The following is a 25,154-nucleotide window of genomic DNA, read 5'->3' on the forward strand; positions in this document are numbered from 1 at the left end:
TTTCACATTTTACAATAGTGTTTTTAGCTTTTTTTGAGTTATAGATCCACAGAAACATGTCTGTATATATTATACTATTTTTCATCTAATTTTGGGGGCTTGGTGGTTCTCTTGATGTTCAGTCATAGGTCCTCTGTCACGGTGATTGCTTCAGCAGACACATACCGGCATCATTCTGGCAACAGGAATCCTGAGCTGTGCTGGCTCTCTGATTTTCCTCACTAGAAGCAGAACTCTGTTCTCATTTGTGTCTCAAGTTGTGAATGTGAGACTGTCCACTTGTCCAAAAGAATAGTTTGGATCTAATTAGTTCTTTGTGGGCACATGAGAGGACAGTGTCCTTGCTTTGGCCATGAGTGGGCTGTTCTTCTAGTTCACTCTTCCCCTTTCTGTGCAGTCTTGAAGTAGCAGGCAGAGGCCTGGACCGGACAGATAGACTGGACCCCGGTCTCATGGGAGTTAGCCGTGTGTTTAAATCCCCTCAGTGGGTCATGGCTTCCTTGTTTGCTGTGCTCCCACTCCAGTGCTGTGGCTTCTGCTCCTCTCTGCCTACCTCTCCCAGCTTCCTTACTTTGTGTTTTTGTCCTAGAGATTAGGATGTGTGATCAGGCAGACACGTCCCCACGAAAGCAAAGGTACTCGTTCGCGTTTTTTTAGGTCAGATGTTAGAGGACTACCTATTTCTGAGTTGTTCTGGGATGTGGGACTTTGTAAGGTTGGTACATTCCTGGCCACACAAGTACATGGGCATTCTAGCAGTTTTCTTTGTAACTAACTTGTAGAGAGGCTTTTAGTCAGATGAAATCCTGTGTATATACATAGACAAGTTTCTTTCTTTTTTCTTTTTAAAAAAGATTTATTTTTATTATTTTTTAAATTATGTACTTACCTGTGTATAGATAGGTATGTGCACATGAGTACAGGTGCCTACAGAGGCCAGAGGAGTTGGATCTCACTAGAGCTGGAGTTACAGGTGATTGTGAATCATCTGATGGAGGTGCTGGGAATTGAACTCAGATCCTCAGGGAGAGTAGTACATGCTATTAACCACTGAGCCATCTCTCCAGCTCTAGACAGATTTATTTTTCTTTCTTTCTTTCTTTGAGACATTGAGACAGGTTCCCTCAACATATCTCTGGCTCCTAGAACTCACTGTGTAGACCAGGCTGGCCTCAAACTCGGAGATCTGCCTGCTTCTGCCTTTTGAGTGTTGGCATTCAAGGCTGCACCACCACCTTCCTAGACAAAGTTCTTAATTTGCATGTTTTCAACTGTTTAAAGCTAAAATAATTGGAGCCTTGATTAATTTAAAGAATGAGTATTATTTTATTTGTGTGAGTGTCGTATGTATGACATGTGGCTGTAGCGTTCATATGCAGGCAGGCATGCAACTGTTGCATCTTGTGCATCATGTGTGTGGATCAGAACAACTCCAGATGTTTGTCCTTACTGCCTATCCTGTTATTAACTGTTGGGCTGGCCCATGAGCTTCCAGATTCTCCTTTCTCCCGCTCCCGTATTCCTGCAGGACACAGGGATTGTAGACTTGTGTGCTACCATGTCTGGCTTCTACATCGGTTCTGGGGATTTGAACTTGGGTTCTTCTGCTTACTTGGGAAGTACTTTACCTGCTTAGCCATTTCCTGAGTCTGGAATTTTTCTTATTATGGATAGAACCCTGCTCTGTTACTCATTTTGGCCTTAAGCCCCTGGGCTCAAGTGATTCTCCTGCCTTAGCTTCCTTAATAGGTGGTACTGAAGGTATATGACATCGTACTTGCGTTCAATTAGAATTATGTGTAAATGCCTTTCCAAAATTAATTAGGGCAAATTGTTGATGAAATTAGTTACAATATTGTGCATTTTAGTGGAAATTTGACAACTTTGCATACCTAACATAATTATATAAGTCATGTGAATGGAATTTTTACATACTTAAAGAAATTATATTTCAGAACTAGAGAGTCTGCTGAGTGGATAAAAGTGTTTGCTGTACACGCATGAGGCCTGAGTTTTCTGACTCATGGTGTTCATGTAAAGACTGGGGTCGGAGGTGGTAGGTGGTCTGTGCTTGTAACCCTAGTGCAGGGTTGGAGGGAAAACGGACAGATGCAGGGGACTTGCTAGCTAGCCATTGTAGTGGAAAAGTGAACTCCAGGTTCAGCAAGAGACCTTGTCCCCAAAAAGGAGGTTTGGATCAATAGAGGAAGACACCCGAAGTTGACTGCTGGCCTCTGTACCAGACAAGGGTACTTGCAGAGGTACAACCCCCTAACATGTGCACCTATCCTCATGAAAAAAGTGTTTCCTTAGTATTTTATTTCCTTAATTTGCTTTCTGTGTGTGCTAATACAATGTAATTATATAAATTTATTTCTTTTTAAGGTGAAGTATTGGATTTAATTGCAAAAGATGAAGAAGAATTCAATAAAGAACATCCATTCATACAGGTTTGTGATTGATTACTTCTTCTAACCTAGATTTAAATTTCTTCTTGTATTAATTTAAATTTGGGCAAAAAAAAAAAAAAAAAAATCTTCCCCCAGTAGTTACTATAGAATTATTTCACTTTTTTTCATTTTATGACAACTTTTACTTGTTTGTTCTGAGTTATTAGTTGAAAACTGATATTGTAAAATATACCTTTGGGGGGAGTGCAGGTTTAGCGCATGCCTGGCCCATGAAACTCTGCACTGCATTTCCAGTGTTGTATGGAACAGTTTGCATTTACTTATTTATTTATTGTGTGTCTGCGGTAGGGGATACTTAGGGCCAGCATGTGTGTACCATGGCTCGTTGTACATTTTCTCCTTCCACCATGTGTCCTGGTGAGGAAACTCCAGTCACCTACCTTTCCTGGATCTTGCTCTGTAGACCAGGCTGGCCTTGAACTCACTGAAATCTGCCTGCCTCTACCTCCTGAGTGCTGGGATTAAAGGCGTGAGCCATTACTGCCTGGCTTGGCCTAAAATTTTTAAAAAGAATTAAAAAGAATTACTTTTAATTATGTGTATGTATAAGTACCTGCATGTGAGTGCAGGTAACCGCAGAGCTCACAGGTATCAGATCTTGTGGAGCTATAATTGCAGGCAGTGGGTCATCAGGTGTGGGTGCTGGGAGTGGTTTTGGGGTCCTCTGGAGGAGCAGTACACACTCTTAACCACTGAACCATTTCTCTGGCCCCAAACTTATCTTTAATTTACTTAAAATTGTTTCTAAAGTTTCCATGGATATCTCTGTGCTTTTTAAAAATGTTTTAAGAAAAGTAATTCTCTTTATGTTTGGTAAAGATGTGTATATTCGCCAGGCGATGGTGGGTGGTGCACACCTTTAATCCCAGCACTGGGAGGCAGAGGCAGGTGGATCTCTGTGAGTTCAAGGCCAGCCTAGACTAAAGAGCAAGTTCTAGGACAGGCTCCAGAGCTACACAGAGAAACCCTGTCTTGAAAAACCAAAAGAAAAAAAGATGTATTTATTGTGAAAGTTCGTGTTTGATTAATATATTCAGACAGTGCATATTGTAACATGTATACAAAAATGAGTCCTTCTATAGACTTCAGTGACTGCTCATCCTAATGTTTATCTAAATGTTTTGGGCTACATTTTGAAAAGTTAGTTAAGTTTTCCTAGTTCTTTTATTTTTAGTTTCACACATTTTTTTTCCCTTGTTGAGGGAGAAAAATGGAACAATAACTTTATTCTTTTCTAGGATGAAAAAATAGATGTTCAGAATACTTCAGTTGCACTTGGTGATACGTCCTGGGTGGCTACAGTTAATTACCATTTGTTGAGGAAATCACTTGGCACATCAAATTTCGGCAAAGATGATGACAGTTACCTACGCCTGTCATTAGGAGAGTTCTTTGCAGAAAGATCTGAAGCTCTTGGTTGCCTTGGTGGTGGTAACAATGTGAAAAGAGTAAGTATGGAATGTGTCGAAAGTGGTAGAAGTCACTCATGTCCACTTCGTGTTGCTGTGACACAGTACCCAGTCCTGGACAAGGAATACCGAAAGGCTTATTTTTGGCTCCCAGTTCTGGAGGCTGGGATGTCCAGGATCAGATGGGCACATCTGGCCAACTTCTGGTGAAGGTCCTGTGCCATTGTAGCAGCTCATATTGGAGAAGTGCGAGTGTGTGTGAAAGGGGTATGTGTGTAAAAAAACAAAGAGAAGCAAACTCACTGTAAATAACACACTTTGGTCCTGACCACTTTTCTGAGAGCTACCCTAATGTCTTCATTAGGGTACATTCCTTTTAGAATAAAGCCCCTGAAAGACCCCACCACCTCACAGTACCATTACAGTGGGGACCACATCTCAGTATCAGTTTTGGTGGGAGAACCACAGTACCAGGTTTTCACTTTGAATGTTATGGTGGTATAGTTAGAACATAGCAACTTGAGGGCAGAGACAGCCTAGGAACTTGTTAAAAGCTTATATTTTATGACCAGTCAGACCTGGCTTCAGTTCTGACTTCTTTACCAGCTCTATGACACTGAACAACTGTCTTCTGTGCCTTAATTTTTCCGTTTCTAAAGTGTAGTGCTGTCTTATAGGATGTTGTAAGATTGAAATGTATTGCTACATATGAAGCAGATAACACAAGTATACACTGAGTAACTTTTGGTATTGTTACATGGTTGATTGGTAGGAAGAATTCTGGGATTCATTATTCCACTCATCTGCAAAGATGTTTTCAAATGTTGGAATGTTTTGATTTAAAATATGTGGTAGGTATAGAGATTTTAGAATGCAAGCAGTTCATACAGTGGTAAATACTTTAGAGAATGACTGAGTAGAAAGCTGCTTCATTGGGCTGTTCAGAATACTGTCTAAGGGGATGACACTGAAATGGCATCAAACGATGACACAGAGATCCAGAGAACCAGTGTTCCTGGTAAAGGAAAACCGTTTGTGTGAGGCCCAGAGGCAGGTATCGGAGTCGTCCATCAAAGGCAGGTAGGACTGATGTGAGAGTCCAGGGGGAAGGTAGGCATAGTAGGATATTAAAAGATTACAAGTCTTTTAAGTCCAGCACTGGGGAAACTGGGGGTCCCAAAGTGAAAGCCAGGGTGATCTGAGCCATATGAAATCATCTAAAAAGTAAATAAATAACAAGGACCTGGTCATTAGGGCTTTCCTGTAGGGTTAGTAGTATCTCAGATGAACTTCCAGGAAGGATTAGGAGGCAGAGAATATCTTGGTCATGTTGTCTAGGTCAGTTCCATGTTGCTCCTACCTTTGCCAGAGGCCTGTGTGTGGGAAAGCCAGTAAAACACAGGAGGAACAGAAGTAGACATAGACTTAAGTGAGAGAGAGGGCAGGTGGTGAAGTGGGGACAAGTATGACCGATTGAAACTTGAGAGGTGCAGGGATTCAAGATTTGTTTTACATAGGGAATTTGAGTTACAACAGAATTTTTAAAATATATAATGTGGGTGTTGATTAAGGCTGAATTCACTAAGGGCCCGTGTTAGCTTCCTAGAAAGACGGTAGGAAAATGGCTAAGATCCATTTAAAGAAAGTAGGGTTCGAGTCATGGCTTGCTCCATGGTGGTTTGGCTGTTAACTGTGAGCCCGGTCAGCACTTTCCAGCACAGCGGGAGTGCGGCAGAGGGAACTACCTCATGGCATCTAGGAGGGCTGGAGTCACGGAGGGGGAGAGGAAGAGAGGAAAAGGGGGTAGGAGAGCCAAGAGGGCTGAGGAGGGGAGAGAGAGACGAGGAAGGAAGTGACTGGGTTCCAACATCCCCTTCAAGGAAATGTAAGCTTGAGTAGAATATAAAGACTTGTAATCTTGCACTCAGTGATACCACTTCCTTCTTGATGAACTACGTCCTAAAGATTCCGCCACCTTCCAGTGGTGAAACAGGCCGGTCACTAGGTCCTTAGTATATAGGCCTTTGGGGACACTCCAGATTCAAACTCTGGCACAGTATAATGAAATCACAGTTTCTTTTCTTTTTCTTTTTTTTCAAGACAGAGTTTCTTTGTGTAGTTTTGGAGCCTGTCCTGGATCTCACTCTGTAGACCAGGCTGGCCTTGAACTCACAGAGATCCACCTGCCTCTGCCTCCTGAGTGCTGGCATTAAAGGTGTGCGCCACCACTGCCTGGCGAAATCACAGTTTCTTAAGCTTGAGTAGAATATAAAGAATTTTAAGATTTATTTATTTATTTTACATGTATGAGTATTTTGCCTTATGTATGTATGTGCACAGTGTGCATGCATGTTGCTTGTGGAAGTCAGAAGAGGAAGTTAGATCCCCTGGAATTGAAGTTACAGATAGTTGTGAGCCATCAGGTAGATGCTAGAAATTGAGCCTGGGTCCTCTGGAAGAGCAGTCAGTCCTCTTAACCATTGAGCTATCTCTCTAGCCCCTAAATTAATTTTTAAAAATGATGTGTACATGCATATGTCTGTGTGGATTTGTACACACTGGGGGGCCAGCCTCCAGGGAGCACCAGGGAATGAAAAAAATAATCCATGAATGTGGTGAAAGCTAGACTTTTTCTAAGGAAAAAATAAGGATAAAAACACTTTCTGATAGTAACTTTCTCTTTTACTCCATCTTGAAAAAAATCCTCTGAAAATCTCCCTTGCTCTCTCTCCTACCTAGGAACTCATCCTCTCTTCTCAGCTCTCTCTGCATACCCCGCTACATCATCTATTCAGCTCTCCCCCGCCCCCCACTCACTTACTTCTCATCAGCCAAACTCTGGACAATTATATGTTACATTTTCAGGGACCGACCCATTCTCTTAACACATGATAAGTCACACAGTGTCTCTCAGGCTAGAGATGTCACACTGACCAGCCAGTGAGTATTGCTTGGCCATGCACGTAGCCTTAGTGGTCAGGGTTCCCAGACAGAAATTGGCATTGAAATCCGGGACCTAAGCAATAAACAATTAGTTGGCTGAACCTGAATGCTGGGGGTGCCTGCAGAAAGTCCATTACTGCAAAGGATTATGTCTACCAAAGCTGCTTCATGCCTGGCCCTGATTCAACAGACACTTGGGAACTTTTCCTTGTGTATTCTCTGCAGGGGCAGCTAGTCTGTTTTGAATTTGTTCTGAAGTCTAAAATTAGCTGTCTTTGTAACTGAGAATACTGTTACTTTCCTATGTCAGTTATGAAAAATATCCCAGCATTGTTTCTGTTTATCAGAATTATACAGCGTAAACAGAAATCATCTTCCGGGGCTGGAGAGATAGCTCAGCAGTTAGGAGCACCAGCTGCTCTTCCAGAGGACCTGAGTTTAATTCCCAGCACCCATATGACAGCTCACAACTGTCTGTAACTCCAGTTTCGGGGGATCCAACACCTTTACACAGACGTACATACAGGCAAAACATGAATGTACATGAAAGAAAAACAAATTATTTTAAAAAATCATCTTCCTGACCATGTACAGCTATATGTTATATTCCAGTAGATGGAGTATGTACGTGAGATAAACACACAGGCGTTGGAGAAGCACTCATAACTGTTATTAGAGAAGGAATGTGGTGGCACTTGAGAGAAATTGCTTTGCCAGGTGGGGCTCCCCACCGGGGAGTTACTCATCTAGTGGGCTGGCCTGCTGAACACTAGTTGTCACCTGCTGTGTGCTTACGTGGGCTCTGGTAAACCGTTGATACCAGCAGCTCTCAGCAGCACACATCCATATAGTGCTTGCAGAGGCTGGAAGCCGGTGTGGGATACCCTGGAGCTAGAGTTACAGGCGGTGGTGAGCTGTCCCATGGATGTGGGTGCTGGGAACGGAACCTAGGTCCTGGGCAGGTAGTACACACTCTCTAACTACTGAGCCATTTCTCCAGCCCCTGAGAACCTAAATATGAAACCATACTGTTTTTATTTTATTTTTGGTGTTTCAAGACAAGGTCTCTCTGTGTAGCCCTGGCTGTCCCGGAACTAGCTTTGTAGCTCAGGCTGTCCTCAAACTCACAGATCATTCTCCCTTTCCCTCCTGAGTGTTGGGAAACTGTGCTTTTGAACAACTGTCTTAATCCATGCAGTGAAAATGAAATGCTTGAAAGAGGTGGATTGATTGGGGTTTTTGTGATTATGAAAGAACTGGAAAAGTAACCATTCTTTTTTGTTTTGTCTTGTTTTTGAAACAATGTCTCACTATGTAGCCCAGGCTGGCCTTGAACTTGTAGTTTTCTTATCTTACTCTGTTCAGATTGTAGTTGTGTGTCATATCCTTGACTCTGAACTATCTCTCTCTCATGTAGGGGATGTAGTTAGTCCTAGCTAACCTTGAAATCAGAGATCTGTCTTGTCTCTCCTTCCTAAGTGTTGGGGTTACAAGCATGAGTCACCACACATAGCTTTCTGAACTCCTTCCTAAACAGATGAACACAGCAGTAGATCTTAGGAAAAGAGGTCTGACTCAAATTTTATTTTGGTATTAGGAAGTTTTATACATTCAATTTACTGGGTCAAGGGAAGAAACTTCCAAATGAATATCAACCAGAAACTGAATTCATATTTTAGATCTGTGATACTGAAGTCGTGTAAGAAAAGTGCAAATTCCGTTCTCTTTAACAAGCTCCTTGAGCCTAGATCTTTCTGAAACTTCCATGAAAGTCAGTGGGAGTGTGCTTCATCTCAAGGCATGTTTTCTGCAGATTAATCTATAGAACAAAATATGCTATATTTAAGTTCTACCCCCCCCCCCATTCGGAATAGTGCCCAATAGTGAATGTTTGTCACGGTTATTGAAGACTGACTGAAGTGTCACTCCTGGATTGTTCTGAGTTTTTAGGAAGGCTTATCTAATGACGTTAGGTACAGTGATTCAATGACAGCTAGGACTGAAGAAAGAAAAGGTTTTGTCTGAAGCTTCTCCTCCTCTCCCATGATGGATGTAGAACCTAGGTCTTTCCATGGGCACGGCAGGTACTGCCATGGAGAACCAGCCCAAAGGTTCTGTCTGGACTTGAAGTGAAATGGCAAGAATAGGTTGTTGAAGTCATTTTGATGTTTTAGTAGTATTAGATCAAATAATCTAGAGCTTTTCAAAAGAAGATTAATTGTGCTTAATTATTTTTGCAGCCATCGTTTGGTTATTTTATTAGATCACCAGAGGAGAGAGAACCTTTTGCATTACTGAAATCTGATGTGTCAAGAAGTAATTTGGAAAAAGAAGTGACTCATCTTCACCATGATTTAATTTCAGGTAGTGGATTAAATGAAAGACTTCAAGGAACTTGTGTCTGAACGTGTAGTTCTGGGAATCACATGATCTTATCTCTGTGGGTGAAGATGTATACATTGCTTTGTAACTTTTCAACATTGGTTGCAGATTTAATTTTTTGTTGTCTTTTTTTTTTTTTTTTTTTTTAATGACAACAGGGTTTCTCTGTGTAACAGTCTTGGCTGTCCTGGAACTCATGCTGTAGACCTATCTGGCCTCAAAGTAACTCACAGAGATCCTCCTGCCTCTGCTTCCTGAGTGCTGGGATTAAAGGTGTGCACCACCACCTTCCGGCGTAGATTTGATTTTTATATAACCTCACATTTTCTTTTCAATTGAAAGTAGGGAAGACAGCCAAAATTCACCCAGATTTTTGTATAAACTACTATAGCAAATGAAAATAACTTCAAATGACCTACCTAGGTAAATTTGGCTTATTAAAATATTGCTGTTAAGAAATAATAGGAATTATATTTATTATTTAGATAGATTTTAAAGAGATACTTTGAATTTTATAGTATGATAGTCTACATATAACCTAACATTCCTGCAATATCTATGGAAAGTTTGGTGGTTTTTTTTTTTTTGAGACAAGAGTTTCTCTCTGTATCCCTGGTTGACCTGGACTCACTCTGTAGACCAGGCTGGCCTTGAACTCAGATATGCTAAAGGTGTGTATCATCATTCCTGGTTAATAGAAAATATTCTGTTAGACTTTCTTGGTTAGCTAAGTTGTTGAGCAATTCCTCTTTGATAACCCAATGTCTTTTGCTGCATGAATATGAAGTTGAATAATATGTGGTCCATTCTTCTTAAAACTTTACTATTTTATTTTATATGTATGGTTGTTTTGTCTTACACATGTTTGTGTACCACGTGCATGCCTAGTGCCTGTGGAGACCAGAAAATGGCATTAGATCCTCTAGAACTAGAGTTATAGATAATTGTGAGCTGCCATGTAGGTGCCAAGGATTGAATCCAGTGCTGTAAATCATTGAACCATCGCTATAAACCAAGATGTGTTCATTCTTAAAGAGCCTGTGTTCCAAAACAGGACTTAGGATAAAGGGCCCGTGTGTGTAGTTAATTAATTTTTTATCATTCTGAAGAAGTGTATAATTTTGAACTCAGTATTTGAAGCCAAAATACATTAAATTAGTTTTTGTGAATATTTGTAGGGAAGATTAAAATTCAGAGATTTCCATCAAAGCCTGTTTTTTGTCTAGATGTCTATCATTTAAGCAGTCTTACTGAGGACAACTTATGTTTGTAGCACAAAGATACTTTCCTTGACAATTAATCATTTTGACTGGTACTTTTCTTATTTCAGATTATTTATGAGGGGTAATACATGCCTTTAAGTTGACTATTGTTTATCTTCTATAGGAAATTTAAATGAACAGTCCCAGACACAGCTAAGTGAAGGATCAGTTACACTTCAGGCTGAAGAACTGCCGAGTACATCACAGGTGGATGAAAATGATGTGACACTAACTGCTAACAAAAGCAAGACAGAGGTAGCTCAAGCTTTTCCTAAAGGGATTCTTATATTATCTTGATAATGGCTTTCAAATAAGATGGACCAAGGACACTTGTGAAAAATTTATGGCCTGATTTTCCTGGCTTCAATTTTGTTACAGTGTCCTTTAAATGAGAAACATTTTAAAAATCAATTTATAATGTACATACAGAAGAATATATAAAACAACTTATAATGAATAAGTTATTACAATTTGTGTGTCCCAGATGAAGAAAAAGAACAGTGTTATGTATGCATACATGGTTTGTTCTTCCTGTCTGATGTGTTACGTCCTTCTTGACTTGGCCAGTAGGAAGTCTGTCAACTTCTACCTCCAGAACCCCACCCCCCCAAAAAAAAAAAATGCCAATAATTCAGAATTCTTTTTTTCCCCCCCAGAGCTGAGGACCAAACCCAGGGCTAAATCCCCAACCCCTCAATTATTTTTTAAAACCTTTTCTAAACAGTACTTATTACTAGTGTCCAGGATATTATATAAAGGAAACTCTGTAGTGTGTCCCTTTTCTTTGAATCCTTTTGCTTCAGCTTTTACTCAGGAGAGGAATGTGATAGAAGGTCATTTTACTTCTTATGCTCTATTCTATGACATGAATGCTAGTGAATGTGTGTTGTAAACAACCTAGTGCCACTGATGGTTCACACATGTTTGTGGCTTACACTGCAGTGCCTTTGGCCTAGTGTTTGGAGTAGGTGCCCCAACATAGGTGTCTATTTTCCTAATATGCGCATTTATCTAGTATGAATTTTCCAGAGAACACAGTTTTTGCTGAAACCTGTGTTTTGTCTTTCATTTCATGTTTTGATCCATCATATTTTCACTATTCAGTTTTCTTCCTTACCCCCCAGTCTACTTGTATCAACACTTTTCCCCCTCTCTCCTGCCCGTCCTCCTTCCTCACCCCCCAGTCTGCCTGTATCAACACTTTCTCCCTCTCTCCTGCCCGTCCTCCTTCCCGTTCTGGCTGTGCTGGAGATTGAACCCATGGCCTCACACATATTTAGGCAAGCATTCTTCTACTGATTGATATCCCTTATCCCTGGTCAATATATTTTCTGATTCTTTAGGCCCATGAATTTTTGCCTTTTGAAAAAAATTATCTTGCTTAGTTTTCAAGCATTTATGAGATTTTCCAGATTTTTAAAAATTGTTATTATTTTAAATTATTAATTATTTTTAATTATATGTATATGAGGGTAGGGACTGAACATATGGACTTGGAGTTGTGGGCATTTGTGAACCACCTGGCGTAGGTGCTGGGAACTGAACTCAGGTCCTTTGTCAGAACAATACATGCTCTTATCCACTGAGCTATCTTTCCAGATTTTAAAATATTTGGTTTTAGATTAATTGTTCTGTGTTCAAGATTTTTGCTCTTAGTTATTTGAATTTTACCAAGACATATATTAAATGGATCTGGATTTGTTCAGTTTTAAAAATGCATTTTGGAGCCGGGCGGTGGTGGCGCACGCCTTTAATCCCAGCACTCGGGAGGCAGAGCCAGGTGGATCTCTGTGAGTTCGAGGCCAGCCTGGGCCACCAAGTGAGTTTCAGGAAAGGCGCAAAGCTACACAGAGAAACCCTGTCTCGAAAAACCAAAAAAAAAAAAAAAAAAAAAAAAAAATGCATTTTGTTCACTTGAAGGGAACACCTGTTGTATAACTATTGCCTGCTTTTGTTTTTGTTTCATTAATGTGAACTTCGTTAAACAAGAATGCTAAAGTTGACTGCGTGTTAAAATTATTTTGCTATTCCTTCAGTCATTTAGGATTTAATATCACCCACTGTGACTGTATGTTTGTCTGTTACTCATTATGAGTCTGTTTTTGTTTTACATTTTGTGAGGCTATAGTTTTAGGTCTATATAAATCAAATTTGTTGGGCTAATTAACTTTTATCGTTTTTTACGTCTCCCTCTATTCCTGTGATTATTTTTACCCCTAGGGTTGGTATCAACCATGTAAGTAGAAACCTTTTTCCCTACGGTTGTGTTGTCATGCTGTGTTTTACCCATGACGTTTTTATAGTTAAGAACAACACAGTTATTTATCTGTGTTCCTCAGAGGACAGCTCGTAGGAGTCAGTTCTCTCCTTCTGCTGTGTGCCGTGCACGTCTCCAGGTGTTGAATGTAGGTCATCAGGCTTGGCGGCAATTGCCTTTACCCACTGAGCCATCTTGCTCCCCTTTAATTTTAACCTTCCCTTCTTATTTTGGATGCTTCTCATTTAAGAATATAGAAAGAGACTTATTTTTTTTAAATCAGTTTCACAGCCTTTGTACATCTTTTTTCTTTTATGTATTATTTTTAAAATAGGGAGTGCTTCACGAATATGTGTGTCATCCTTGCGCAGGGGCCATGCTCATCTTCTCTGCATCGTTCCAGTTTTAGTCTGTGTGCGCCGAAGCGAGCACTGGACTTTCTTTTATGCAGTCACTAGCCCATGACCATTTGAATCTTTCCTCTTATTTGTTGCTTGTTTCCTCTGATCTTTATTTTTTTCCTTTGGGTAGTCTTTGGGTTGTATTTTATATGATTGTGTTTTCTTTTTTCCATTAATCTCATATATTTTTTCTGTATTAGTGATTATCCAAGAAATTATGACTGTCTCCTTGATTGACAGTTTTCTTCTTTTCTTTCTTTTCTTCTTTCTTCCATCTATCCTTCCTTTCTTCCATCTACCCTTCCTTCCTCCTTCCCTACCCCCCTTCCTCCCTCCCTTCCTTCCTTCCTATTTGCTTGTTTGTTTGAGACAGTGTCTCTTGTAGCCCAGGCTGCCTTGAACCTATGCATAACTGAGAATAGCTATTCTCCTGATCCTCCTGCCTGTACTTCCCATGTGGAGGTTATAGACGTGTGCCAGCACACTGAGCAAAGGGGGTGCTGTGAAATATGCTGTTGGTTCCGGTGGCTCTCAGCAGGACATTAGCACTGCCTAGCCTGTTGTCGCCAGAGGTAGATGTTTTAATGTGTTTACCGTAAATAGTAATTTATAGTTTTTGCTATTGGGCCCATCTCAGTTTTATATTGTGGTTCCCATTATGTTTTTCTGTGCCCAATTTATAAATTAAGTTTTATCATAGGTATGTATGTTGTTTAGGAATGGAATAAGCATAGTGTGTGTGTGTGTGTGTGTGTGTGTGTGTATGTGTGTGTCTGTGCATCCGTGTGTAGTTTGGTGTGCTGTCTGTGCTTTCAGGCATCCACTAGGAACATAGATAGCCCTTGAATAAGAGAAGACTACACTAAATAAAGATTAGACTAATCTGTACGTGTCCTTGTCTGTAGAGGGAGTTATTTAATAAACATTTTCTTCTGTCTAGGACACTTTCTGCATTACTAATAGACTTGAAGACCACCAGACCACACTGTCTGGCGGTGGAGATTCTGTACTGAGAATAAGCACCATTGCTTCAGCTATTGCAGATGTGTCCGTGAGTACCGATCCTGCCCAGCTTGTTGCCATGATGAAGGCACTCACCAATAAAAGAAGAGGCCAGACTTTTCAGGAAGATGATACACAAGAGGACTGTTCCACCATGTCTCATTTCCTAATTAATGATGTGGACAAAAGTAATAGATCCAATGCATTTGATATGGAGAAATACCTTACAAAAACAGAAATTGGCAGCTGTGAAGGGGCACGGGAACCGTTTTTGGGAGCCGGCACATCTGACATTTGGGATGTATGTTTGCCCAAACGGCAGACTCTTCAAGACGTCAGTGTGGTGAATGCTGCTGCTACTAATACAAGGGAACCTGAAGGAGATTCAGCAGCTATTTTCTATGGTAAAAATACAGAGAGTGAGACTCAAGAATCACTCAGAACAATAACCTCTTCAAACTCGGTTCTTACAAACAAGAGAGAGAATAGAGACACAGCCACAGGGAGGAAGACATGCTCCATTGACAAATTACCAGATGTGCAGAACAATGAGAAAGCTGCCTCGGTTTGCATTCCAACACCCAGTAGTTACTCGTCAGTAAGGGACCCCAGAGTATCATGCCTTCGCCTTTTAGAAGAATGTGAAGAAATACAAGATAATAGAGAACACCAGAGGAAAAAGGAATGTGTCAGTGAGACAAGCAGCAGTGACAAGCACGTCACTTTTGAAGAAGATTATAGAGTCTTATTTAAAAGTGTTGGTAAGTATCAGTGATCCATCGCATGTAAATTGTGTGGGTTTTGTTATTGTTGTTTTCTGTTCTTATTGGAGAATACACCTTTGTAATAGATGTGAAAAATGCCTTTCCCAAGAGTGGTGGATCTGGCTTTGAAGAGCAAGGGAGCTTCAGACTGTCTGCTTCACCACTCAGCCATTCTTCTAGTGAGATTTCGGGAAGCTTATCAGGGTAAGTGCTTACTTAACTTTATTTTTCTTTATTTCCATTATTTGAGGATTTCATACAGGCATATAATATGTTTTGATTAGATATATCCCACCTTGATTATTAAGTTTTAAAAACTTGTGCTATATATAGGAAAATTAAATTGTAAAAAATCATAAAAGAGGAAAAATCATTTTTAGGTTCATCTCTTTTTTTGTTGTTTTTGTTTTACTTTTTTTTTTTTTTTTAGACAGGGTTTCTCTGTAGCCCCGGCTTCTCTGGAACTCACTTTGTAAACCAGACTGGCCTCAGACTCAGAGATGCACCTGCCTCTGCCTCCTGAGTGCTGGAATTAAAGGTGTGTACCACCACCATTGCCTGGCTAGGTTCATCTCTTAAAGGCTGTCACTAAAATACCTTTTCAGTTTTTTACTTTTTATGTTTTGAAATAAGGTCTCTGTGCGTGGCCTTGAATTCAACCGAGATCCACCTGCCTCCATCTCCCCAGTGCCGTTGTTTCCCACCGTATCTTATACTGAGAAAGGATCTTTGACAGTCTGCAGCTCACCCGTTTTTCTATTCAAGCCAGGAAGCTTCGACTACAAGCCCCTTAGATTCTCCTCTCTCCAGTCCCCTGCTGTCGGTGTAGATACACACTGCCCCAGCTGCTGGACTTGTCTGTTTGTTTGCTCTTGTTGTTTTCTTTACCTGGGTACTGGGCATTCAAACTCAGTTCCTCAGGATTGGCTCTCAGCCCTTTACCCACTGAATCATCTCTCCAGATCCTATATTCTTCTTCTTTTTTTTTTTTTTTTTTAAGATTTATTTATTATGCATGCAGTGTTCTGTCTGCACATATCCCTGCAGCCAGAAGAGGGAGCCAGATCTCATTACAGATGGTTGTGAGCCACCATGTGGTTGCTGGGAATTGAACTCAGGACCTTTAGAAGAACAAGCAGTGCTTTTAACCTCTGAGCCATCTCTCCAGCCCATATTCTGCTTTTCCTTTTTTGTTAAAAAAAAAAAAAAAAGAAACCCAACATGCAAAGTAGTAATATTTCAGAATGCATAATGGGCCTGCTTTAGTTTCCTTTCTCTTGCTGTGATGAAACACCAGGACCAAAAGCAACTTAGGGGAGGAAAAAGTTTATTGCCGCTTACACTGCCAGGTCACAGTCCATCATTGAGAGACATCAGGGCAGGAACTCAAGGCAGGAACCTTGTGAATGCTGCTTGATGACTTGCTCTCTGATTGAAAGAGTCATGCTTCGCTAGCCTTCATAATACAGTCCATGCCCAGGGATGATGCCACTCAAGACAGCCAAGGAAATCCCACACTCATATGTCCACATATCTGATAACGACAGTTAAGACTTGTTCAGGTGATTCTAGGCTGTGTCAAGTTGACAGTTTAATGCTAACCAGGATAGGACTTTCATGGTTTATTCAGTCTTTCTAGTATTGTTTAGTATATTATTTATGTTTTACTATCTTTTAATCGTGTGTATGAGTATTTTGCCCACATATATGTAAGTGTTCCATGTGTGTGCCTGGTGTCTGAGGAGGCCAGAAGACATTGGATCCCCTGTGGAGTTACGGACAGTTGTGAGCCGCCATGTGGGTGCTGGGAATTGAATCCAGGTTCTCTGCAAGAACAGCCAGTTTTCTTAACCTCTGGGCCATCTCTCCAGCCCCATGTTTTGCTATTTTAATAACATAGAAATGAATAATTTTAAAAAAATTTTTAATTCTGCAAATGTTCTCTTTTTGTGGCTTCATAAGATATCAGGCAGGTGCATCTCTGAAAGTTTTAAATGAACAAATTTGAGTAGTTACTGAAATGATTAAAAATGTTATGGTTTAGAAAATAGTTGATTTCAGAACTATCTACTAACTTTCCCAAGCTGCCTCTTTTTTAGCTGTGTGAATTTAGGCATTATTTCTGAAAAATATTTTTCCTGCTTCATTGCCTTCTGCCCTTAGGAGGGAACTCTATGATATACTTGTGGAATATATTCTTAGAATTACATGTATTTGTGTGTATATGGAGCATGCATAGGTGTCTGTGACTGTACTCACACTCATGAAGATGCATATACTTCAGTGCCTCTTTAGAGGTCAGAGGAGAGAGCCTGTAGGGGTTGGTTTTCTCTCTCCTTCCACTGTGTGATTCCTGGGACTCAACACGGTCTCTGTAGGCTGAGGTGTTGAGCTTGCTTCTTTTCTCCCAGATCTGGCTGGAGGCCCTGGTGGTTGCTGAAAAACACAATACGCTAGAAGTAACACCAGTGTGTGTGTGTGTGTGTGTGTGTGTGTGTGTGTGTGTGTGTGTGTGTCTGTGTCTGTGTCTGGGAAATAGATGTGGGTTCCATCGCAAAGGCTGTTTTTTTCATTTTGATTTTTTATGTATTTTTTGTATTGGTACTAGGAATTGATACCCAGGTTTTTGGGCATGATCTGCCACTGTTTAGCCTTCATCCATCGAATTTTGTTTTTGTTTTTGTTTTACTTAATATATTGTAAATATCTTTCTGAGCCAGAGCATAGTATTCAGAGCAAGGTTTGGAGTTTTTGTTTTTGTTATATGTTAGCAATGCTAACAAGCCTTCTGCCGCTGAGCTCTATTCTCAGCCCTAACAGCACGGTTTCGAGTGGTTAAAGAGTGTTTTCCTGTATGCTTGTGCCATGCAGTAGTTTCTCTTGTATGGTGTTTGAGCTTCCTACTTTATTATCAATAAACTTACCTTTTTTGAAGTGTTTTTATTTCTCAATTTTTTTCTTTCTGGGTGAATTTCTCAGGTATAGAATATTTGAGTCAATGAGCTTTTTCTAGGTGCTGCTTAATTGCTCAGCCTAAAGTTACTCACTTTACTTTTTGATTAGCAGTACATGGCATTTTATTGCTTAGCTACATAATGTTTTTTGATGCTTTTGCTCTTTGAGGATAGGGACTTTTTTTTTTAAAGATTTATTTATTTATTATGTATACAGAAGAGGGCGCCAGATCTCATTACAGATGGTTGTGAGCCACCATGTGGTTGCTGGGAATTGAACTCAGGACCTCTGGAAGAGCAGTCAGTGCTCTTAACCTCTGAGCCATCTCTCCAGCCCGAGGATAGGGATTTTTTAAAGTGGTTTTATTAACTGCTATATATCAGATACTCAGTAAATTTTTATTGGATGAATAATTGTTATGTGTCTGTATATGGTGTTTACTAATGAAAAGGAGACAACTTTTTTTTTAACGGTAGCTATGAAGTAGCTCCTCTGTAGAAATGTAATTGATTATTTTAATTAAAGATGGTAAGTTTGTGGTTGAGTTACTTCAAGCTTATAGACAGACAGTTGTGGTCATTTTCTTATACAGATTCTAACACCATGCTCCTCTTTTTCTTCCAGGTGTGCTCTAGAGTCTCTTGATTTAGTTCATCCCCAGAAGCCCCACTCAGAGTGTGGGTTGTCAGAGTTGACATGTTCCAATGCTGATCTGAGCAGGCTGACTTATGTGTCTGAACGGGAAAGTACTTTTCCTGTCACAGCTGCTGATGAAAGCTCCGAGGGCCACAAGGTGGGTGCCACTTCAAGACCAAAAGTATTAGTGATGTTTGACTCAAACTGGAATCCTGGCCTGTTTAACGTCTGTGTTGCTGTTCTGTATCTTTAGAATGAATTAATGTATGTATATATTTGTACTTAAGTCTTTACATTGACTCTTGCCCACTTCAAAAAGAAGCATCTGGCTGGGCAGTGGTGGCACACACCTTTAATCCCAGCACTCAGGAGGCAGATCCAGGATTTCTGTGAGTTCAAGGCCAGCCTGGTCTACAGAGTGAGATTCAGCACAGGCAGAGCTACACAGAGAAACCCTGTCTCGAAAAAAACCAAAAAAAAAAAAAAAAAAAAAAAAAGAAGCATCTTTGACCAAGGATGAGAGCAGCATTGATTTACAGGTGTAAACCTAAATATTTAGGAGCTAGGCTGGAGGGATAGCTCAGCTGTTAAAGGCTAGGCTCACAACCAAAAATACATATTTAGGAGATACTTTGACTACATGTGCTTTTAGCAAAACAGTAGTAGGTTCCCCTAGGGTCTATGACCTCCCTAGCCATGGACTTTTGACCAGGTTTACAGTGTCAGGCATGAGTTCCTTCCCATGGAGCAGCTCTCAAATGCAGTTGGTTACCCCAGTACTAATCATGCCACTATTGCCCAGTGAGTGCATCTCTCTTGGCAGATCAGTATTGTAGCATGCATGGTCCAACACTGTGTAAGTCCATTGATAGCTTTTTTCCTCCTGTGGTAGTTGTGAAGGCTAGCCAGCAGGGAGGAAATGTTTGGGTCAGGTCCAGCTTGATTTCCCTGGAATTCTGGTTGCTCTGCAACCAGAGTGTGCTGTGTCTTTAATAGGTTCTTACCATGTAGTTCTGGTGAGTAGCCAAGAGCAGTGGCAGTAGCCTTTGTTGTTTTGGGGGTCTCTAGGAACTTTCTGACCATTAGCTCATAGGGAGGTACTCTATACCTGGTACTGGAATTTCTACGCCCATATCTTCTAGGTACCTCCATTCAAACTCCTTTTAAAATTTACATTTTTAATTAGCTTACAAGTAGTGGGGTTCCATGAGGCTTCTTGTTACATATCTTTAGTTTAAATTAACCCACTCCTGTGCCCCATCCCCTGAGTCTGTTTTCTTAGCATAGTGTTGAACTGTGAATGATGGGGCCTGCTGCTTTCTTGGATTACTAGCCCTCTTTAGTCCTGTTTTCTTCACCTTTGTGAAGGCTTGTGGCATGAGTTAGTGCTTGTCACTTAGTATTAAAGCCCGAGGACATATTTTTTTGTTACCATTGTTCTCTGTTTACTTTTTCTTTCTTTCTTTTTTTCTTTTTTTTTTTTTTTTTTTGAGACAGGGTTTCTCTGTGTAACCTTGGCTGTCCTGGAACTCACTCTGTAGACCAGGCTGGCCTCAAACTCACAGAGATCCACCTGCCTCTGCCTCTCAAATACTGGGATTAAAGGCATGCACCACCACCACTTAGCTTATATCTTTGTTTCTAAAACTTTGGTTCAGTATTAACTTCCAGTATAAACTTATAAACTGAACAAACAAAAATCATAAATGGAGTTAAGTTTGCTCTTGTGTGTGCTAGTTCTAGACTGTTCATCTCGCAGGTCTATAGCTGTCACTCTTCATGGTTGTACATTATAAAGAAATCATAAAAAATTAACCATAGCATCTTTAGAAATTGGAAAAAGCTTAGTACTCAAAACATCATATATTCCTATCATATTTAATATAGTGTAGACAAATAATGGACATGGGAGGGTCTGGGAGCTGGCTTCGTACTGACTCTAACCTCATGTCTGTATCATTTGATAGCTTGTCTGCCCTTACATTTTTATTTACTAATTTATATTATTTTATAAAGTTTACAAAGAATCCTTTAATTTGAAAAATGTTAGCTGACTTTGGTTCTTTACTGAAATGTTTTAGATGCAATTGGTGTTTACCTGTTATTTCCTTCCTACCATAAGACTTTTATAAAACAGTGGGTGCAGTTTTCATGTAGAAGCCTGCATTTCATATTTGCAGTTATTTTCCTTTGTATACTCTGTGTTTCAGGATACCATGTAGATTTCATGTTATTTGAGATTTATACCAGCATTGTTTGAATCTGTTATATTTTGTTTAATCTATGAATTATTAAAAAACAAAATTTGTCATCCTTAGAGCGATCTCACCAGTGAGTTGAGCACCACAGTTGTTGGAGCCAGTCCAACTCCATCAGAGGAGCGAACTATGGAGAAGCTAAGAGACAAAGTTCCAGGTCAGAGTGCAGTAGCAGTGCCTCATATTGTCCGGGTTGAGTCTCATTTAGGAAAAGTGACAGAAACTCCTTCTCTGAGTAGTGGATTTGAAGACGGAGACCCTAATTTTACAGCAAGTCAAGATATTTCTTCCAAAAGTGAAGATCACTTGGAAGCCAGTAAAGTAGATTCAACATCTGGCCCCAGTGAACAGAACCTGATTGGCCAGGCTCTCCTGAGCAAGCCAGGTCTGAGCCACTGGTCTGGGCCAGCCTTACCAAGCCTCCCTGTATTGAGCCAGAAAGCTGTGGACCAAGGTCAAAGGTTAATGTCTACTGGTCTGTCAACTGCCAGCAGTGAATCCAGCAGCCAGATTCCTAATCTGGGCAGCTCTGCAAATCAGCACAATCCTACTCCCCACATCTCAGCTCATGCTTCTGTTGCTCAGGTGCAGAACCAGCCTGCTCTGTGCCCTGCACTCTGGACTGGACATTCTCTCTACACAGCTCCTGTGGCCCAGCAGTATTTGGGACCAGTCCCTTCATCTGGGAATGCCACCTTGCCTCAGTGCCATGCAGGCATGCAGGTCTTTGGGATTTCAGGATGTTCTTCTTACCCTCCTGTTGCACCAGAACATACGGCTTCCGGGATGTGTTTAGGACCAAATCTTGCCTCTGGAATGATGGGCCCCTCTTCTCTTTATAACCTGTGTCCTACTGCTGGACAGCAGAACTTGCTGAATATAGCAAAGCCATTTACTGTGCAGTCTGTTGGTACGAACTATGAAACTGAACCATGGGACTCAGGGATGATGTCTGGATTTGGTAAGATGACTTTTCTTGTCATAGTTTTGTTCTGTAAAGTTTTGTTCTGTTGCATTTTCACAAATGGGTCCACAAAGCTAGTTTGTCCCAAAGAAACATTGGTTGAAATGAATTTTTTTTTTTAATTTTTAAGATTTACCAGTGTGTGTCTATGAATGTCTGCACACATACATGTGCAAGTGCCCATGGAGGCTGAAGGAGGGTGTTGAATTTCTTGGGGGCTGGAGTTGCAGGTGGCTGTGGGCCGCCTTATACAGGTGCTGGGATTTGAACTTAGGTTGTCATTATTGAGCAACAAGTTCTCTTAACTGCTGAGCCATTTCTCTTTTATTTTATTTGTCCTTTTTTTCAAAATCAGGACCCTGATTGGCCTCACTCATACTTACTGTGTAGGGAAAATGACCTTTAAGCTTCTGATCCTCATGCCTGTGCCTCCCAACTGCTAGGATTATAGGTGAGCTTTCTTACAAGCTCTTCCTTTGTCTTTCATTGAGAGCATCAGAATGTTTCTATGAAGGGGTTACTGAACTTGGCTTAGAACAGCAGTAAGCTGTATGCTGATAGTTTTCTGGGTCTTTGTCCTGATGTTTCTTTTCCTCTGCACTTGATTTTTGCTATTCTTTTACTTAGGAAATGTCCTCTTCCGGATCATTTCCCAGAATGGGCTACCTTCCCCTGGTGCCTCAGGGTGTGGTGTGATGATAGTGAGGAGCAGAACTCTGCTCTCACCCACAGCATGCTTTCCCTGAGGACAGACATCGGCTCATTGGAGCTGGGGATTGTACACAGAGGCCACCGGAATGGGAGGAGGAGGGGGGGGGGATAGTGCTGTGAAGTCACTAGCCAGGCACACCTGGAAGAAGCCTCTGGAGCTTCTCTTCACAGCTGTCAGTGGCTTCAACTTGGGCGAGAGAAGGGGCGTGATAGCAACAACAAAGATTTGATTTGCTGTAGATTCTGATTCGATTGGCTTCACTTACACTGCAGTGTTGGTTTTTCTCAGAGCTGTAGAGAAGAGACAGAAACTGTTGTTGGCAGCTCCCACTGAGACTTGTGATGTCAAGGACTCTTACACTTCTGGGCGTTTATTCTGTAGATCGTGGGTATAATGGGACACTCCTGTGTAAGGGTTTCCTTTTAACCAGTACTCCTTTTGGTCAGATGTTTAGTGTAACTTTCACTTTGACTTTGTCTTATGCAGGGAATGCCAGAGTCCCTGAGGAACTGAGGTTTCCTCACGCTTGCTGTGTTGGAATTGCTTCTCAGACCCTCCTGAGTGTCCTCAACCCAACCGACCGTTGGCTACAAGTCAGCATCAGAGTCCTCAGTATCTGTGTGGATGGCGAGAAGGTGAGTTGTCTGTCTGTCTCACTGGGCATCACAGGTGCACTTCAGCAAAGCACTTGACTTCCTTTTACTCCCCTTTTAAAATAATAGTTCATTCTTTGATAATTTAATATATACATGCTATGTACTTTGTTCCCCCTTTTCCCTAACTACTCCTAGGTCCACCCCCTTGTTTTCTTCCTTTTTCTAACTGATTAAATTGTTCTTTTGAAAGTTTTATTTTTTTTTTTTAAGATTTATTTATTTTTATGTATGTGAGTGTTTGCCCACAAGTGTCTAGTGCCCACAGAGGACAGAAGAGGGTGTCAGATCCCTTGGACCTGGAGTTGTAGACAGCTTTGAGCTGTCATGTAGGTGCTTGGAACTGAACCTGAGTCTGCTGCAGGAGTGTTCTTAGCCTCAGAGACATCATTCCAGCCCCACTTTTGGGAAGTTTTTGTAGGGGCATGCCTGGAAGATAGTATTTTTTCAGCCTTTCTTCCAACTTCCAGCTTTTACATTTTCTCTGCTCCCTTTTTCTCAGTGTTCCCTGAGCCTTAGAGGGATTGGTACAAATGACCTCTCTGTTTAGGGCCGAGAACTCAGCTGTCTTTTATTCTTAGCTCCTTGATCAGCCAACAGTCTTTTCATTCATCATTGTCCCCCTGCCAAGAAGAGTGTCTCTAAGTAAGACCGAGGATAGCGTTTGTCTTTGGATTTAAACCTACATATTTGGCATATAGTTTGGTATCACGTTGGTTTAGCAGACAGTAGTAGTGAGTTTCCCCGGGAGGACCCATGACCTCCCTCAGTCATGCGTTTAGCTGGTTCACAGCACCTGGTTTGAACGCCTTCTGTTAAGCGAGCCTCAGCTCCGATCTGAAAGTGGTTGTTACCTGCCAACAGTCATGCCGCTGTTGCGTGAGTGGCCGGCCACATCTTGAGCTTGTGCTCAAGTGCCTTTACCCACGAAACCGTCTTACTGGCCTCCTTTCTGTTTCTGTTTCTTTTTATTTTTACACAGACTTCCTATGTAGCCCCACCTGTTCTGCAACTTGCTGTCTAGATCAGACTACCCTTGATTTTTCTGTGGTCATCCTTTGTGTCCACCTTCTAAGTACTAGAATTACAGGCACATGCCACCATGCCAGGCTTTTTTACTCCCTTGTTTATGTCTAGTCTGTTCACATCTCTCTAACATACACAGAAACACAAATAAGATTCTTTTTCCCCGTTTATAAACGGTGGGTATGTGCAGAGCCATTGCATACAGCAGACACATGCACTGCTGCAATCAATCCCTTTGGTTCATTTGTTCTGAGGCTGGGTCTCCTGTAACTCAGGGCAGCTCAGACTTGCTAAGTAGCCAAGGACGACTGTAGACTCTTGATCCCCTCTTCTCCACCTCTGAAGTGCTGGGATTAATATGTAGACATTACTATGCCCAGCTTTTTTTTTTTTTTTTTTTTTTTTTTTTTCCAATTTTTGTTGCTCTCATAGGACTTGACAGTTACCCAACTGAACAATTTTGGAATGGGGTCTTTTTTTGTTGTTGTTGTTGTTTTTCCGAGACAGGGTTTCTCTGTGTAGCTTTGGAGCCTGTCCTGGAACTTGCTCTGTAAACCGGGCTGGACTTGAACTCACAGAGATCCGCCTGGTTCTGCCTCCCTAGTGCCAGGATCAAAGGTCTTTTTTAAGCCCCTCGTTGTTGTAGTGTCTTCAGTGTAAGACATGAAATCTGAATATTTTACATTTTGTATCAGCTTTAATATTTATTAATCATTATTATTTATATATAAAGCCATGTTATTTTGCCTTTAGCACAGTAAGTTCCTGGTTTTAATAAATACTGTTGACTATAAGCTATTGTCATGTATCAAGAAAAGACAAAAGAACTAAGTTACTTATTTGGACCAAGTCTTCATTTGGAAAGAGGAATAATATTAATCTGTTATTTTTATTATATGATCTTTTGAAATCCATGGAAACAATAGCTTTAAGGTTTAGCAAGGATCTCACATCAACTACAGTTGCTTTCAGAGACTGTAAATTTTTCTTCACTCTGGTGGCCATGTGAAGTTGTGAGTAGGGAGTAGGGTCAGTAACTCCTGCTGTGACATGTCCAGG

The 25,154-nt window shown here is 40.9% G+C and overlaps 1 protein-coding gene and 1 non-coding gene across 4 annotated transcripts in view; one reads left to right on the forward strand and one right to left on the reverse strand.

Annotated features, from left to right (window-relative positions):
• Positions 1–25,154, forward strand: part of Cep192 (centrosomal protein 192) — a 79,336-nt gene that overhangs the window by 19,970 nt on the left and 34,212 nt on the right. For all 3 annotated transcript variants that reach the window (XM_042264266.2, XM_076555406.1, XM_076555407.1), the window contains 9 exons: positions 2,386–2,450; positions 3,710–3,919; positions 9,064–9,187; positions 10,592–10,722; positions 14,066–14,888; positions 14,978–15,095; positions 18,471–18,639; positions 20,801–21,701; positions 22,903–23,051. In XM_042264266.2, coding sequence (XP_042120200.2) covers positions 2,386–2,450; positions 3,710–3,919; positions 9,064–9,187; positions 10,592–10,722; positions 14,066–14,888; positions 14,978–15,095; positions 18,471–18,639; positions 20,801–21,701; positions 22,903–23,051 — 2,690 coding nt within the window. The remainder of the gene's footprint in view (positions 1–2,385; positions 2,451–3,709; positions 3,920–9,063; positions 9,188–10,591; positions 10,723–14,065; positions 14,889–14,977; positions 15,096–18,470; positions 18,640–20,800; positions 21,702–22,902; positions 23,052–25,154) is intronic.
• LOC121824197 (U6 spliceosomal RNA) lies at positions 13,051–13,156 on the reverse strand. Its single transcript, XR_006066015.2, has one exon. It is a non-coding gene; the product is annotated as a U6 spliceosomal RNA (small nuclear RNA).

The sequence above is a fragment of the Peromyscus maniculatus genome, chromosome 19 (genome assembly GCF_049852395.1).
Source record: "Peromyscus maniculatus bairdii isolate BWxNUB_F1_BW_parent chromosome 19, HU_Pman_BW_mat_3.1, whole genome shotgun sequence".
NCBI classification, from domain to species: domain Eukaryota; kingdom Metazoa; phylum Chordata; class Mammalia; order Rodentia; family Cricetidae; genus Peromyscus; species Peromyscus maniculatus.